Source organism: Halichoerus grypus, chromosome 4 (assembly GCF_964656455.1).
Source record: "Halichoerus grypus chromosome 4, mHalGry1.hap1.1, whole genome shotgun sequence".
Classification (NCBI taxonomy): domain Eukaryota; kingdom Metazoa; phylum Chordata; class Mammalia; order Carnivora; family Phocidae; genus Halichoerus; species Halichoerus grypus.
Genome location: NC_135715.1, coordinates 52376547 through 52393299, shown reverse-complemented (window position 1 = coordinate 52393299; position 16753 = coordinate 52376547). Strand labels below are relative to the sequence as shown.

Here is a 16753-nt window from a genome sequence, read left to right as displayed (position 1 = left end):
TCTTTTTAAGAAAACTTACCTTTGTGAAGAGAAAGAAGAAAACACTGTAAAAAAACTTAATCTCAGAGTAGTTAATGATCACAGTAATACTCTACACTTGCCGTCTAAAACTCTCTGGCTTTTTCTCCAATCCAGCTTTACTCTGTGAACGGGGGCAAGATGACTATCCTGCCTAAGCCTCCTCTTCTAGTTCGGGAAAGGGTTAACACCTTCCCTCAAAAGGGCTGTTGGGGGGATAATGAGACAACAGAGCTGGAGAGTAACGTACGGGATATGAAACCCCACTCAAATGTAGTAGGCAAAATTTTTTTTTTAACTTGGGGTTCAAAAAATTGTACCTTTCTTAATAGGACCTAAGACACATATGATCAAGTTTAACTTTTCCTTTTATCATTAAGACCCAAAAGGAATCTGAAACTCACCTGCTAACCGCACGTCCAACATTCGTCATTGCTGACGTCATTATTTCTGTGGTAAGGCTCTCAGCAAAGCTAACGCCATCTTGTCCAATTCCGCTATCAGCCGCCAAGCTGGTATGGCTCACCTCTCTCTCTGCTTTTTCAATAGCTTCAGCAACTATCTTCTCAGCAAGCACCGTCTTCTTATCGAGACCAACATGAATTTGTGGGACATCAAGATGAAAAATTCTAGATTCCTGATAGACATTGCTAAGTTTTGAATTAGAAACTGGCTTCCTACTAGCAAGTGAATCCTGTCTGGAAACATGCAGAGATGAATTTCCAGTGCAATCGTGCAGTTCTTTATGGCCACAGTATCTGCAAGCTTGGCTTATAATAGGTGACAACTTTTGCCCATGAGTGACCCTATCGGCTGCTTTCGTGGACTCAGACACATGGAAAACTGCTGATCCTAAACTTAGCTCTAAAGTGTCATCCACTACTTTCTTAGCATACTGCTCTATAGCTTGAACGACATTCTCTCCAAAAGCAGACCCATTTAAGCTGCCCGTACTGTGGTAAATTCTGTGACTTTGTGAGGAAGGTTGAAGAGACTGAAGAAATTCTGGCTCGATGTGAGACTTGGTATCTTCATCACATCCAGGCTTTTCATAAAGGCAAGAATCTGTTAAGGATTTTGGCAAGCCACCTGCAGATGCTGTCAGCTCTTTTGTAACATCTCTTGTTATGCTGTGAGCAAGAGAGCTTGAAAAACTACACAGTTCAGAGCACTCATTTTTATATGTATCCCGTGTCCATTCACAAGTTTGATTTTTACAAAGGTAAGCTCCGTTTCTTTTACTTTGTCGTTCTTTATCTACTTCTTGGTGGTGTTCTTTGTTTAAGAACTTGAACAGTTCATTCTTGGTTTTTACCTGTGAGCTTTGCATGGGGAACATTTTTGAGCTGCACTTCATTTTGGCGGTCTTAGCGGCTTCTTGTAATCCTGATTTAACAGATCGATAAGCAAGTCTATTGGCATACTGGTCCATTATTAACTCACTATTGCCGCCCTCCTGTTTTAGCACTTGGATAATGTGACCCGCGTACTCGTCTGTCACGCTTTCACAGCTGGGATACTTGTAGGTCAGACCAGACATACAAGAACTTGGTGGTAATGAAAGAATGAATGGCTCTAGTTCTCTTGAGTGGGCTACAGCCTCTCCATCCAACTTCTCTTCTGATCTATCATCTCGGCCCCCATCAGCGTAACAACTGTTCTTTCTTTGCCTGAAAAGCACACAACTTCTAACTTTTGCTATTTTCTCAGCTTCCGTAAGGACTTCGGCGGCCAGATCACCTGCAAAATTGCGTAATGTTTGTAAATTTTCCTCTGAGCAATTTAAAACAGTAGGTGACACACTTCTTTGATTTTGTGCGTTTAAGCAAGGGCTTTTCGCCTTGGGTTCTTGAATGACTTTATTATCTAGGTGGGAAGCTGCCATTTCTGTTGCGAGAGAGATGATGTGGGTAGCTAATGATTCTGCAAACTTAACTTTCTTCCCTGAGTGCTCAGGCTTCACATCCACTTCCGGATGCTCTTCATCTTCACTACTTTCAACTTCTTCTGAAAGAGATCGCATGAGTTTCAACATGAACTCTTCTTTTTCTATCGTATTTTGTTCATTTTCAGACAAACTACCCACAGATGAGTTGTGAGGTGTAGAGGGAGGTGTAGCAGGTGCAAATTCTTTTGCTAATTCCCCCTTGAGTTTTTTGGTTAACTTCTTGATATCCCATTCCGAACTAGCCTGGGACGGTACCAGAGGAGTGGAGGGAGGAGTATCAGGTATTACATTTCCGTCTCTAATTTTCTGTTTATCTTCCACATGCAAACCATCTACACATGGAAGCACTGTGGATGGGTAAGTATGTGAATGAGGAAAAGGATGTTCTTGCCCGAAAGACAAGGGCTCAAGTGCTGTATTATTCACATTATGCTTTTTCACAAATTTGTCTTTAGCAACTTCCTTCAAATCAGGTTTCTGACCTGCAGCTGTTGAACAAGGTGGTAGCGTCTCTAGAGAAGAGCCGTGAACCGATGAACCTTTACATTCTGGAACACAATCCTTTCCTGCTGAAAGTGAACAGTGGGTTAAGTGATCTTGAGCATCAAGAAATTTGGGGAACTTTTCCAAGGTCAAGTGTGACTCTTCTCTGGAACCAGGCAAGCCTTCCTTGGGTTCGGCATTTTTATCTACATTTGGGATCGCTGATTTGCTTTTATCTATGGAATGTTTAATAATAGATTTTGATAACTGATCAGCAAACAGGTCCTTACTGCTAGCTTCACTCTGTTGCAGTGTTGCTTGACCGCAGTGGAAAGGAAGGGGCTTTCCCTTTACTGTTGCAGTTACCCAATCTGCGTGTTCATCGGCTGTTTTTGTACCTTTGAGGGATGTCATTGACTCTAACGTTTCATTTACAATCGTATGCACCACTGCTGCAGAAAAGTTGCTAATAATCACAGGATCGCTTGTTAGTTTTGAAGAGCTCTGCATTTCGATGTCCTCATTTGTTGGTTTAAAATCTTTCTGGTTACCTGGATTGTGGTCTGAGGGTAAACAAATATTTCTGAGACACGCCACTTCCTCTTCTCTGTTTTTTGTGGTAACACGTGTCTGGGTAGAATCACCATTCAAATTAGTATCATCAGACGACCGATGAGACTTTGCCGGATATATGTTAGATGAAATGTGATATGGGAGAAGGGCACTTCCTGCCAAGGGCACTGGTATAGAAGTAACAACTCCAGAAGTACAAAACAAGGCCTGCTGGACTGTGTACTCCTTTTTATAGTCCTGCATGGGTCTGGTCGCCGTAACGGTCTGACTGTTAAAAGCAGGAGAAGACATGGAGGTCTGTGTCGATGGCACTAAATTTTCCGTGCTCGCACACTTTATGTTATCTGTAGAAACACTCACTGCTGCCTTGGTTGTGAAGGTCACATCGACCTGCGAAAGCTCAATAAACGCTTCCTGTATTACAGACTCAGATAAGTCTTTTGCATAGGACTTTACCACTCTGTCTTCACAGTCCGACGACCAACACTGTGGAGATGCGGGTGTTGGAGGATAGGAAAACTGACACACTTCCATGATGCCTTCAAAAACAAGCTCTTCAGCAAGATCTGCAGCAAACCTAGCAACTGTGTTTGTGAATATCTGCTTCTTTACATACTGTAAATCCTGTAAAGCATTTGCTAAAGCTTCACTCACCAAAAAGTTAGCCAGACCGCTAATGGCACGTTCTCTCAGCGAAAATGCACACTGCCTTCTCAGTTCATTAAATGCTATCTGAAAAACGGAGGTTGTCAATTTGATGGCTAAGTGACACAGTGCATTGGTACATGAAGACATTCCTTTCTGTAAGTCTTTAAATGCACTGCCAAAACTCTTTTCCACAAGATCTGATGCAAATTTCTGAATGCTATCTTTAATCATCAAGGATTTATTTTTAGATTTACTTTTTTGATCAAGGTTTTCACTCTTAAGAGCTATGGTTTTATTTTCTCCCTTTTTAATACTGTTCATGTTTGAGGTTACATTAGTGGGTTGGGCATGAAGAACAGAGCCCAGTACCTCACATGAAATGCTATGGGCATAATCCTCAAAGGTGTAATAAATAGAATCATGATTTTCATGACTCCTATCTCCACCAATATCTGTTTGGCAAAAACATTCAGCAGGAGTACAGCCTCCAAGAGGACTAAAGGCAGAGGATCGAATAGGGCTAAACAAACCGCTGTCTTCCCCTGACGCCTTCACCGGGCGAGGTGAATCTGGAGCATCACACAGGTTACTGTAAGGGGATTCTGGTTTACGAGGAGTCGGCTTTCTAACATTAGCTGGGAGAGCTGGACGATCAAACTTGAATTTTTGAGGATTCATAGTAGTGGTTACAGAACAAGATTTTTCATGTTTGTGTCCTTTCTTTTGTGATGTCTTTCCTAGGACAGGATCTTTTGAAAATGGACAAGAAGTCTCTAAAGTTTGCTCTAGTTCATCAAACTGATCAAAACTATCAAAAAATTCACTTACTTCTGAGTCTGAATCCTCTATATCATCTTTCATCACAGGAATTTTAGGTAACTCAAGTTTTGCTTTTAAACTTTTCTGATAACCCTCTTCATCCAAGAAAATAACAGGACTTGGACTGGAGCATTCGGATTCAGAGGAGTAGGCAGGAGAAGAAGAAAAAAACGTTTTCTGTGCATCACTACCTTTATCTGAAGCATTAGATGACCTGTAGAAACTCTTTTGGATCCAAGGCTCAGAAATTAATGTGGTGACTGAAGTTTTCACAGAAGGTAGTTCTTTATGTCCCAGCATATTTATTAAGGAAGTTGAAGGTTTAGCCAATGACTTCTGCCTCCCAGAGCTAACCAGAATCCTTAAATCATGGGTTTCTAAATGGTGACCAGAAGAAGTCTGAGAAGCAGCATCACACTGGCTCTTTAGTGCAGTAATAGTTATTCCTATAGGAAAAGAATAAGATGATCAAATTATTCTTGAACAGAATCTTTTGAAAATTAATTTATATCAATGGGAATAAGTAGACTTTAAGCATGAAATATTTGTAACGTAAGTGTCTTCTACACTATGTGGTTTACCAGATTCATCCCAAATCACACTTGAGAGCAAATATAGCTTTTACTAAAATAATTTCATTTTACCGCACATCTGGGAATACCTGGTCTATGAAATGCTTAGCTTCTTGTCACATGTGCTAGGAAACACTAATACGGCCCCTCCACCAGCTAACTCTTCTCCAATTTGAACCCAGCCATGGTGCAACCACTTAATGTAATGAGGTGAACAGTGCTTGAACAGCACCACCAAGATAAGAACAGAAATAGCAAAACTAAGAACCAGGTAACAATTTAAAAATCACAAGGAAATGAATTCCTTGCACAATCAAAAAAAAAAGTTAAAATGTTTACATCGCATCGAATTTCAAAATGAATTGAACTCAGCCTGAAAACTTTTAAAACTGAATGTTAAACTTTAATTTCCTTTTTCAAGAAAAAGTCTAGTAAAGAACAAACCATCATTATATGGCTTTGAGGTCTCTTCTTCCTCTAAGTGCTCAAAAGCAGTGACAAAGTCATCCTCTATGGAAGACACGGACTGGTTGGTATCATCATCATCTTCCTTAGCAGTCTCAAGTTGGCGCTTCTGATGCAAGTATGTGTCCAGGGTATATCTTATACCAGTAGCATATTTACTTAGGAGACTAAAGATAAAATCAATTCTGAGTCTTGGTAATGTAGGTGACACTCTCATGACACAGAGCATTCCAGAATGCTGACTCTTGGGAAAGATGAAAGTTTAGATAAAAATAATTTTACTTTCAAAACATATTATACATACAAAGCATATTATCTGGAAGTGAAGCCTAGAAATAACACAATCTCAGGGAAAAAAAAGAAATGCATGCATCCTGAGAGGCTCCCTGGTTTTGTTCATTCTTTTCATTCTTTCTCTACATTTCTCACTTCCCAATCATTTTTTCTCCCAATCTTTTTCTCGTCGCTACTCAAATTCCACCTATTCTATCTCCTGAAATGTTACAGAACTTATTATCCATATCTCTGGCAATTATGTTTTCCTATATTATTATATAGCCCCATGAGTTTCCTTGTTCATTAACCTAGCTCACCAACCGTAAACTGCTAGAGCTATGGTAGGAACCAGGTTCTATTCTATTTTTGTATCCCATTTTCCAGTAGCTTCCAGCAGGATACCACCTTCCCTATCATAAAAGAATCTTCCCCTCCTGAAAAATGAAGGGGGGGAAATCGGAAGGGGAGATGAACCATGAGAGACTATGCACTCTGAGAAACAAACTGAGGGTTCTAGAGGGGAGGGGGTGGGGGGATGGGTTAGCCTGGTGATGGGTATTAAAGAGGGCACGTACTGCATGGAGCACTGGGTGTTATACGCAAATAACGAATCATGGAACACTACATCAAAAACTAATGATGTAATGTATGGTGATTAACGTAATAAAATAAAATTAAAAAAAAAAAAGAATCTTCCCCTCCTTTTACCTAAATTTCTCTAGTATTACAATACAATTTTACAATAATGTTTACAGCTCTGATTAAAAATATAAATCATCAGTTTTTTCCATACCTATTATCTTAAAAAATGCAAATACTGACAAATGACTCAGTGAAAAAAGCTAGAAATTAAATGTAATAGCTGATCACCTCTCATAATCCTAGCAAATAAATCAAAGTTAATATAAATGAAGAGCATAATGAAGGAAATGAGGTAAAAGCAGTTCTACTTTTACCTGTAGACCTCATAATGAACACAGTAGTCTTTTATACTTGGAGTAAGTAATCCAAACTTTAAACCTACTGATTAATTTTTAGGAGATAAAACATGCAAAGCATTTTTTTTTTTTTTTTTTTTTTTAAAGATTTTATTTATTTGACAGAGAGAGATATAGCGAGAGAGGGAACACAAGCAGGGGGAGTGGGAGAGGGAGAAGCAGGCTTCCCTGCAGAGCAGGGAGCCCGATGCGGGGCTCGATCCCAGGACCCCGGGATCATGACCTGAGCCGAAGGCAGACGCTTAACGACTGAGCCACCCAGGTGCCCCTCAAAGCATTTTTCTTTGATGCATTATCAACAAAATAATACTTAGTAAAGAATTAAAGTTGCCAAATGTTATAAAACTACCTACCTGTCTGAAATGGTGACATTTTTATTTATAAATAAAGAATACATCTTTCAGATGTCACCTTTATAACGAAATTTTTTTTGACAGAAAACAAGTTAAAGTATGTTCTCTAAAACACTGAACACAATATTTATATAAATTTGGAATTGGCCATAAAGGAGTAAAAGATCTTATAGTTTATACAAAGGTAGAAGTAATTCAAGAAATCCAGATGTGAGTTTTCAGGAAAAAAATTAGTATGTACTTGCATATCATTTAGGGAACTTCACATTAATTTAAAATCTAATTTAAAGCCATGGTCAAAATTATTCTAGCCTTCAGAGATTTCAAAGCTTTCTGAGTTATGTTTCTTACAAATCTTATTTCCTTGAGATAGCATTAAAAAAAAAGAAACTTCATCCAAGTATTTAAAAGTTAAATACTCTCTATCCAATGTCATTGTAAAATTTGCCCTGAAAAACACATTAGAAATGATATATAAAAGTTACCTGATTTAGAGGACCACTGTTTGTATCTGATGATTTACTTATATCCTTCATACAAATAATTTCATTTTCATTTAGACTGCAGAAGTGCAGTGAATTCAGAAGATCTGGAAGTTCCAAAGAAACTGCAGCTAAATCCTAATTTAAAAGAGTAATACAATAAATAACACTTTTGTTAAGATTCCTATAATGTGCACGGCCTTATCCAAAACTACAAGGTCTATGGTTAATATATTTCCCAGTTCAAAATAATTAACATACGTAGCTTATCATACACAATTTTTTAACTCAAAAATAAAATGTACTAAAATATTTTAATACCTATTTCTGTAGCCTTTAAAAGTACAGACATCAAACTCTAAAGCATTTTTACATGGTACCTCACACATCCATGACAATTAGCATTTTAGTAGTTTTTAGCTGTAAATGTCAACCTGCAGTCTTCAGGTTAATCATGGAACACTTCCCACATATAGGGATTCTTCCAAGTAGAACGTGCTTCTTGGAGCTTAAGTTTTATATTTGTAAAATACAAATCTATTTTTCTGCCTTTCCTCTCCAAGGTATTGTATTAGACTCTGACTGAAAATTTATGAAGATATTAAGGAAAACAGGGTTTTTTTTCTCATTTGTCCTTTTTATATAAATACTTTTTTTTTTTAAAGATTTTATTCATTTATCTGACGGAGACAGAGAGCAGGAGAGCACAAGCAGGGGAAGCAGCAGAGGGAGAGGGAGAAGCAGGCTCCCTGCCGAGCAGGGAGCCCGATGCGGGTCTCGATCCCAGGACCCTGGGATCATGACCTGAGCAGAAGGCAGACGCTTAACCAACTGAGCCACCCAGGCGCCCCTTTTATATAAATACTCTTCCCAGTGAAAGAATTAACGTCTTTGACCCCTCCTAGAGTACTTTCCTTTATAAACATGACTTTATCAGTAACTCTTAAAGGGGAAGTAGACTAAGAGAGAAATACTCTGAACACTTCTCCCTGCAGCCTTATGTTCCCAGGAGTACGTCTTCTCTTGTGCCTTCTGTCTAAATGGCTTCCTTCAGGCAGGGGCACAATCAAGACACACAGCAGTTTTCATTATCACCTGACAGGCATTATTCATAAAGAAGTAAACGGTTATTACTTTTTCTTTTGGGAGATACTTTACTGCCACGAAAGGAAACACACAGCAATCACAAATACTAAGAAGGTAAAAAAAAAAAAAAAAAGATGTAAATTTTGGGCTAATAAGGCAAATTTCATGGTCTCAAAATTTGTTCCAAATAATCTCCCACGGTCTTTTCCAGTTCAGTAAGTTGACCATACCTGTATATGAGCAGCATCTGTTTCTTCATTAAAACCTAGAAATGTGACCTGAATAAGAAAGGAATAAAGCTCCATTAATTTGAGTTTTTAAGTCTTACCACAATTAGATTATTGACAGAGCTGAGATATAGAAAAAAGCACATAAAACATTAAAATGCTGACTGTTATATACAAATGTTGAAGCATTATGTAGTATACCTGAAACCAATAGGTTACATGTCGATTATACCTCGATTAAAAATAAATACATTTTTGGCTCGGCCGCCATCATGAACGACACAGTAACTATCTGGACCAGGAAGTTCATGACCAACCGACTACTTCAGGGGAAACAGATGGTCATTGATGTCCTTCATCCCAGAACGGCAACAGTACCTAAGACAGAAATTCAGGAAAAACTAGCCAAAATGTACAAGACCACACCAGATGTCATATTTGTACTTGGATTCAGAACCCATTTTGGTGGTGGCAAGACAACTGGCTTTGGCATGATTTATGATTCCTTGGATTATGCAAAGAAAAATGAACCCAAACAGACTCGCAAGACATGGCCTGTAGAAGAAGGAAAAGACGTCAAGAAGAGTGAAAGGAACGCAAGAACAGAATGAAGAGAGTCAGGGGGGCTGCAAAAGCCAGTGCTGGTGCTGGCAAAAAGCGAGCTGGAGACTGGACACCAGAAGGAGTAAAGGTGCTGCAGTGGCTTTATCTGTGGTGCTTGTGCAGATTTTTCACAAGAGGATTAATGAACTAAGAATGTTAATGTGAAAAATAAATAAGTAAATTTTTTAAATGCTGGCTGTCTTGGACAAAATGATTCGTTTTTCCAAAGATCATCACAAAGGTTTTTCACAAAAGATCTGGTTCCATAATGCAGCTCTTCAACCTTCCCCATATCCACTTCATTAGCAAGTTCAATCAATTCTACTCCACAAACATACCTCCCACACATCTACCTCTCTCCGCTCTCCCTGCCGTCACTTCTCATCTGCGCTACGGTCCCGTCCCACCTGGTCTCGGTAATAATCATGTCACTCCCCTGTCAAAACCCTTCCACGCTTCCCACTGCAATGTCCTAACCGAAGCCCCCAGGATCTGGGTTAGCTGGGGCTTTCAACCTTCCCTCACTTTTATTCATACACATGGGCCCCCTTTCTGGGTCTAGAACATGCCCAGCATGTTCTTGCCTAAGAGCTATGCAGTAACACCCCCTCAACCTGGGTCTCTAGTCCTTGGATGCTTACATGACTCGCTCCTCCTCATTCTTCAAGATCCAACTTAAATGTCACCCCCTCAGAAAGGCCTTCCCGGGGTAGGTCCCCAAGACTCCTTATTGACTTCCTGTGATATTATCACTTATTTCCTTCAACACCCTTATACAGTGATTTCTCTGAAGAAATTTATATAAATTTCTAAAGAATATCTAATGGCATGAAAACATGTCACATTATTAAGTAAAAAGGACAAGTTACAGAAAAAATGATACAAGGTATGCACCCCATTTCAACCTTATTTTTAAAAACATGTATGAAAAATAGTACTAGAAGGCAATACACTAAGAGATAAGCAGAGATTAATTCTAGATGATGGAATTGTAAGTGATCTTATTTTTTTCTACTTTTTTCATGTTTCTTCCCCCTAATTCGTAAGATTAATGATAGGCATTTTCTTTTTTTTTTTAAAGGTTTTATTTATTTATTTGTCAAAAAGAGGGAGAGAGGGAGAGAGAGCGAGCGAGCACACACAAGCAGGGGGAGCAGCAGGCAAAGGGAGAAGCAGGCTCCCCGCTGAGAAAGGAGCCCGAAGCAGGACTCAATCCCACGAGCCTGGGATCATGACCTGAGCTGAAGGCAGATGCTTAACCGACTGATCTACCCAGGCGTCCCTGATAAGCATTTTCTTTTTGATGCTTGCAGTATTTCTTCATTTTCTACAAGCATCATGTACTACTTTTGTAACCCCAAAAAAGTATTATTTTTAAAATTTATATTCCCTTTATGTCTTTGACATCATAGGAAGAAAAAATTTCCATCTGAAGACAGAATGATAAACTGTCGACTAAGCAAGTACTGTGACTAAAAATATGAAATACTTAAATGATAGCAATATGGAAAATCAATTCTCAAGAATTAAGGGAAAGCAGCATAGTTAAAATATAAAGCAACACTCAGTATACTTTTGATCTCTTTCTGATGACTCACAAACATGTCAGAATATTACATTACTCCAGGATCGTTATTCTAATTACGGTTATCACTTCCCAAAAGTGCTACAGTTAATTTCCAGGTTTCTAGGTAAACTGTTTGGCTCTAGGAGCCAGTCAGTCTCCTCATCTGTAAAACTTAGAGCGATACAACTCCTCTTCCACAGTTGTGAGGGTTAATCGAAAACATGGAGGAAAGTGCCTCACACATCACAGACACTCAATAACAAAGACACTCAAAAACAAACTTCCTTCCTTTCTTCGAAAAAATACTTTGAGATATGCACACCCACAAATGAGACAGAAATTCCTTCTATTCTTTCAAGTTTCCTTTCACTGAATACAAAAGAGAAAATAAGCTGACAAGGAGTTTTGAAGATGCCAGTAGTTTTATATTTCCCATTGATCGAGGAAGGCCTCACCAAAGAATGTGGGCTCGGAAAGGCACTACGTAAGCAACTGGAGAGATACAGGCTGGAAAACTGTTTGAGGGCAGAAGGACACAGCAGACTTGTCACACTTGGCAACAACTGAGGAGATTAAGAGAGGCTCAGCGTTACTCAAGTAAAGCAGAAGGGATAACAGAGAAGATAATAGTCAAGAGCCATAGAAATTAGCTGACACAAAAGGAAAAGGCTCAGGTCAGAGAACACTGCAGGCCTAAAAGGTCTGCTCACCATCCTCTGGAACTACTTCAAATATAGTTTCTCAAGGAAGATGAAAGAAAATCCTTCCCAACAATAAGAATAATCAAGATTTTTTTTATTAGATCCTTGGTTTCAAAAAAAATTTTTTTTAACTAACATACATATCACTTTTGAGCCTGAACAGCCTAATACCTTACTTCCCTTATTTGGTGACATGAATGTGTTGATGGGACTATGGCTATATTGCAGGAAAAAGTGTACTTCTTTTCATAGTAATAAGTCCAAACAAAGACTGGAAACACTGATGTAGCAAAGAAATAGGTGAGCAAGGAGTATATCTTGAGTAGTAAACACATTAATTTCAAAGTAAATTTATCACTACTTTTTCATTTTGTATCAAAGTACTGAATTTAAATAATCAAGAAAACTAATAAAACCACAAAAAAAGAATAAAGAAAACAGTATATATTTCATGTTTAAGAGTAGAAAATTTTAGTATTAAAGTATCAATTATTGAATATAGCAAGGAATCATCTAATACAGTGCTGTATGTCCAGTGATTGGGATCAACAATGCCTATACACTGAATTAAATGTGCTCACTATAATAAACTAAGACAATTATGTTAGCCAATATTTAAAACACGTACTTCTCAAACATGTATTAATATGTAGAGATTTTAGGCAATTTAAAAATAGATGATGCAGCTTTACAAAGAAGCATGAAAATACACTGTGTTTTATTAGGAAGAGATATAGAAAGTATTACATCAAACCTCAGTCAAATTGGCATGTTCGTCCTGCTTTAAACAATCCTCTGCTGATATACTGCATAGTTCCTTCTCACTCTGTAATAAAGACTTGACAGACTGGAACACATCTTCACTGAAGCTCTGAAAATAAAAGATATTCTTAATTTATTTAATTCTAAGACAAGGTAAAAGATCCTAGAGATATTCTATTTTTAAATGTAGAGTCACTAACTCTCCAGTTAATATTCATTTGGCACCTTTAGATATATACAGTCCTCAACTGAGCTGAGAAGAAGAACCAACAAAGGGCTTAATCAAGTAGAGTTCCACATGCTCAAAACACAACACACCACAACCCAGGCATCTGACCTACTGGAAGCTCATGAGGCCCTCACTCTGGGTTGACTTACTCTTACCCCACACTGAAACCCAAGAGACTGCACACCTGATTTCCAAGTCACTGGCAACAATTATATGAGGAGTAAGATGATGTGGACACTATATTAAGGCATGCTAACAAAAGTGATTACTCTCATAAAGAAGGTGGAGAGATGGAAAAAAGAGATAATAACCGAGCTAAGGCTTTTCAGGGGTCCTAAGGCAGCTATATGATAAAATGAGGGAAGGTTTTCAGATTTGGTGGGGGAGAGGTCACAAACACAAAGGAACAGAGGGAGGAAAACATTACATAAAGAAAATAATGAGTATTACAGTCAGACATAAAGAGAACATTAATTTCATTCTACTTTATTCTCCTTCCATTGATTTACTGATCTGCTCTTCTATTAGAAATGTCCTTACTCCCTAATCTTTCCCTGTAGAAATCCTACCCAGCCCAAGACCTATGAAGATTTTCCCACCCCTTAGTCATAATAAATCAAAGTTTCTACTGTATTATTTACACACTGAGGTCATTTAATCCACATCACAACATACTACCATTACTGTTTTCCTATATATTTGTCTTTCCTACCATTAAACCAAATTATTAAGGTCAGAGACTGTATTTGACTCAATTTGTTTCCTCAGATTTCAGTATCTCACATACTATATGAATTCAATAAATGTTTGCTAAATAAGAAGTTGGTGGAAATCTTTGGTTTAAAAGATGAGATACATATGAAACCAGAGCAGTAAAGAAAAAAAATATAATATTAAATTTGAATATGAATTATCAATATGAACTCATGTTAAACATATGTCCTACTACATTTTTCCACTGAAACATCACAGAAGCAATGACCCTCAGTAGTAATGCACCCAGATTTTGGTTTCTAAATACCATTTTGCCAATAAAAAGAACTAGAGCTCTTGGGAAAATGGCTGGTTCCAGGCTGGAGGCAGAGAAAGTATGACATGTGGGTTGAACATCTTAATTGTGACAGAAAGCAACGAAGTGCTCAGGGACTAATTGGGTCATTTCAAAAGAAACAGCAGCAACAGGTGAAGGGGATTAAGAGCACATTTACTGTGATGAACACTGAGTAATGTATAGAAGTGTTGAATCACTGTGTTGTACGGCTAAAACTAATATAACACTGTATGTTAACTATACTAGAATTAAAATTAAAAAAAAAAAGAAAAGAAAATAGAAGCCAACCTGAAGGAATTCCCACTGGCCAAATTTAGGCATCAAAAGAATAAAAGTGGTAATGGATTATAACAACTAGATTTTTTTTTAATCTATGAATCCATTAAAAGAGACAGATAAAAGGATGGGGGAAGAACACTTCTTTACATAAGAATGCTGGATGACAAATATGGACAGAATGACAAAATTTACAAATGTCATTTGTAAATCCCAATGTAATTACTAATTTAGGGAAAGATTATCAATGTATCCTATCCCTGGGTTAAAAGCTACTGGGGAACAGGATACTCACTCTCTCCCAGCATCACCCTACAGATTACTTATTAATTGTACCAATTATAAAGGATACATGTCTTTATGTTGGAGATATCTGGTGATACTGGGGGGGGATCAAAGAGACATAATACCCAAATAAAACGTGAATCTTGATTGGATCCTAGATGAAGAGCAAGGTAAAAGTAACAAAGATATTTGAGACAATTAGGGAAATTTGTATACAGATGGCATGTTAGATGATGTTACTGAATTAACAATTTTTCTGAGTGGTAGTAATGATGCTGATGTTCTTAAGAGATGTCCGCAGCCAACTCTCACATGGTTTCAAAAGGGAAGTGTGTGTGTGGGTGCGTGCATGTGTGTGCATGTGCACACATGTGTTTGCATACCCACACAGATAGAACGGGTATGGCGAATGTTAACAGAGGATGAACCTAAGTGAAGGGTATGTATAGTGTTCATTGTACTGGTTTCTTTTCTCAACTTTTCTGTGGGCTTAAAAATATTCTAAATTTTAAATGATTTTCTATTTTCATTAATGAGTGCAGGTTTTTAGGCTGAGATACAAACAACTCAAAAAAAGGAAAAAATATGAAATCTGAACCTAAACTATTGATATAAATTCATGACACTGAAGGAGCAATGGGCACTCCTACTACCCAGAGTACTTGGTTTCTAAACACTAGAAGGGGTTCTTTGGAGAAATAGCCAATTCCAAGTCTGAGAAAGGGAAAGTAGAAGGTGAAACTGGGTTAATCTGTTACACTAGAAAGCAGGGAAGCGATCAAAGAATTAAGAGCCTAATACAATAGGACATAGGCACCAGTTCAGAGGGGACCACGTCTGAGATCCCTTGAGCTACTTAAATAAGTAAATGAATAAGTAACCATAAATAAATAAAAGATTATAAAACATAGTATTTTTAAAATCCATGAATCCAGAGCAATACAAATGAATAAATGAATGGAAATAAATTCACTTGCCTATTCCACCACATTATTAATCTGAAAATTGGTAATTCAAAAGCATTTACTCAGGCTTGATAGGAGATACCGTAGTTCATTTAAGATTAATGAGAGAAGGCTTTTCTTTAAAAATTCTAGCTAATAAATGTAAAAGGAATGGTAACATTAGGAAAATCATCATTTTGCAGCTTCTAGGAAATAACAGATTCAGGAAAGGGTCATCAAGGATGCCAAAAATATTAGATAAAAAGTTTTTGGAAAAAAAACAAGATACTTGCACACAGCCAAGTATCATCTCATAGATTATTTGATAACTAGAAAATGGAAAACACTTTTAAATGGACAGTTCTGGCAGCATTACTACCTTCATCAACTGAGCAATTCTTGCATCACTGATCACAGGAGAACCTGAAATTCTGTCCTCACATCATCCTAATGAGGTAGTCTTGCCAAAAATGTTTAACCTGAATTAATGAAGCTTTGACACCAAACTTCTAGAGTCTATGAAATGTAGAAGAGAGAAGAATAAGTTTAAGAGGAATAATACCACAGATCTAGTATATGGGACACAGTATAAGAAACTGGCCTAGCCTGTTCAAGAAATCAGTCTATATATATATAAATAAATAAATAAAAGAGGAGAAACTCTCAGACCAAAAGTAACGTAAATAAGTCATAAGCATCAAATGTAACTCAAGGCCTAGGAGTCTAGACTGAATCCAGTATTATTATGTGATAACTGCATTATTGTTATGTGGGAGGATACGATAATCCCTGGGAGAAGCACGATTCAGGAGTGAAGAGACATTAAGACTGTAACTTTCAAGTAGTTCTGCCAGAAAGTAAACACGTATGTGTGCGCACATGCACACACAGAGCAAATAAAACAAAGTACAGTTGACCTCTGAACGACACAGGTTTGAATTTCATGGGTGGATTTTTTTCAATGAACACAGTTCACTGCTGTGAATGTATTTTCTCTTCCTTATGATTTTTTAATAACATTTCCTTTTCTCTAGAATTTATTGTTAAGAATACAGAATATCATACATATAACACACAAAATATGTGTCAATTGGCTGTTTAAATTATTGGTAAGGCTTCCGGTCAACTGTAGGCTATTAGTGGTAAAGTTTTTGGGGAGCCAAAACTTACACATGGATCTTGGACTGCACAGGGGATTGGCACCCCAACCCCCATGTTGTTCAAGGGTTGCTGTATTAATAACTGTTGAATATGGATGGTTGGTATGCAAGTTTATGTTTAGGTGTGCTATGGTTTTAACTCTTCTGTATGCCTAAAATTTTTCATAATAAAATGTTAGGGAAAAAAAGGTCAAGAAATGGAAGGGTAACCAAACTGTCTTAAGTGG

The 16753-nt window shown here is 37.7% G+C and overlaps 1 protein-coding gene across 4 annotated transcripts in view; it reads right to left on the bottom strand.

Moving 5' to 3' along the window:
- The window catches only part of AKAP11 (A-kinase anchoring protein 11), a 52300-nt gene that overhangs the window by 20333 nt on the left and 15214 nt on the right, over window positions 1-16753 (bottom strand). For all 4 annotated transcript variants that reach the window (XM_036106977.2, XM_036106979.2, XM_078070317.1 and 1 more), the window contains exons 3-7: window positions 12574-12690; window positions 8952-8999; window positions 7639-7773; window positions 5506-5770; window positions 423-4935 (exon numbers count right to left, since the gene is read on the bottom strand). In XM_036106977.2, the coding sequence (XP_035962870.2) occupies window positions 423-4935; window positions 5506-5770; window positions 7639-7773; window positions 8952-8999; window positions 12574-12690 (5078 nt within the window). The remainder of the gene's footprint in view (window positions 1-422; window positions 4936-5505; window positions 5771-7638; window positions 7774-8951; window positions 9000-12573; window positions 12691-16753) is intronic.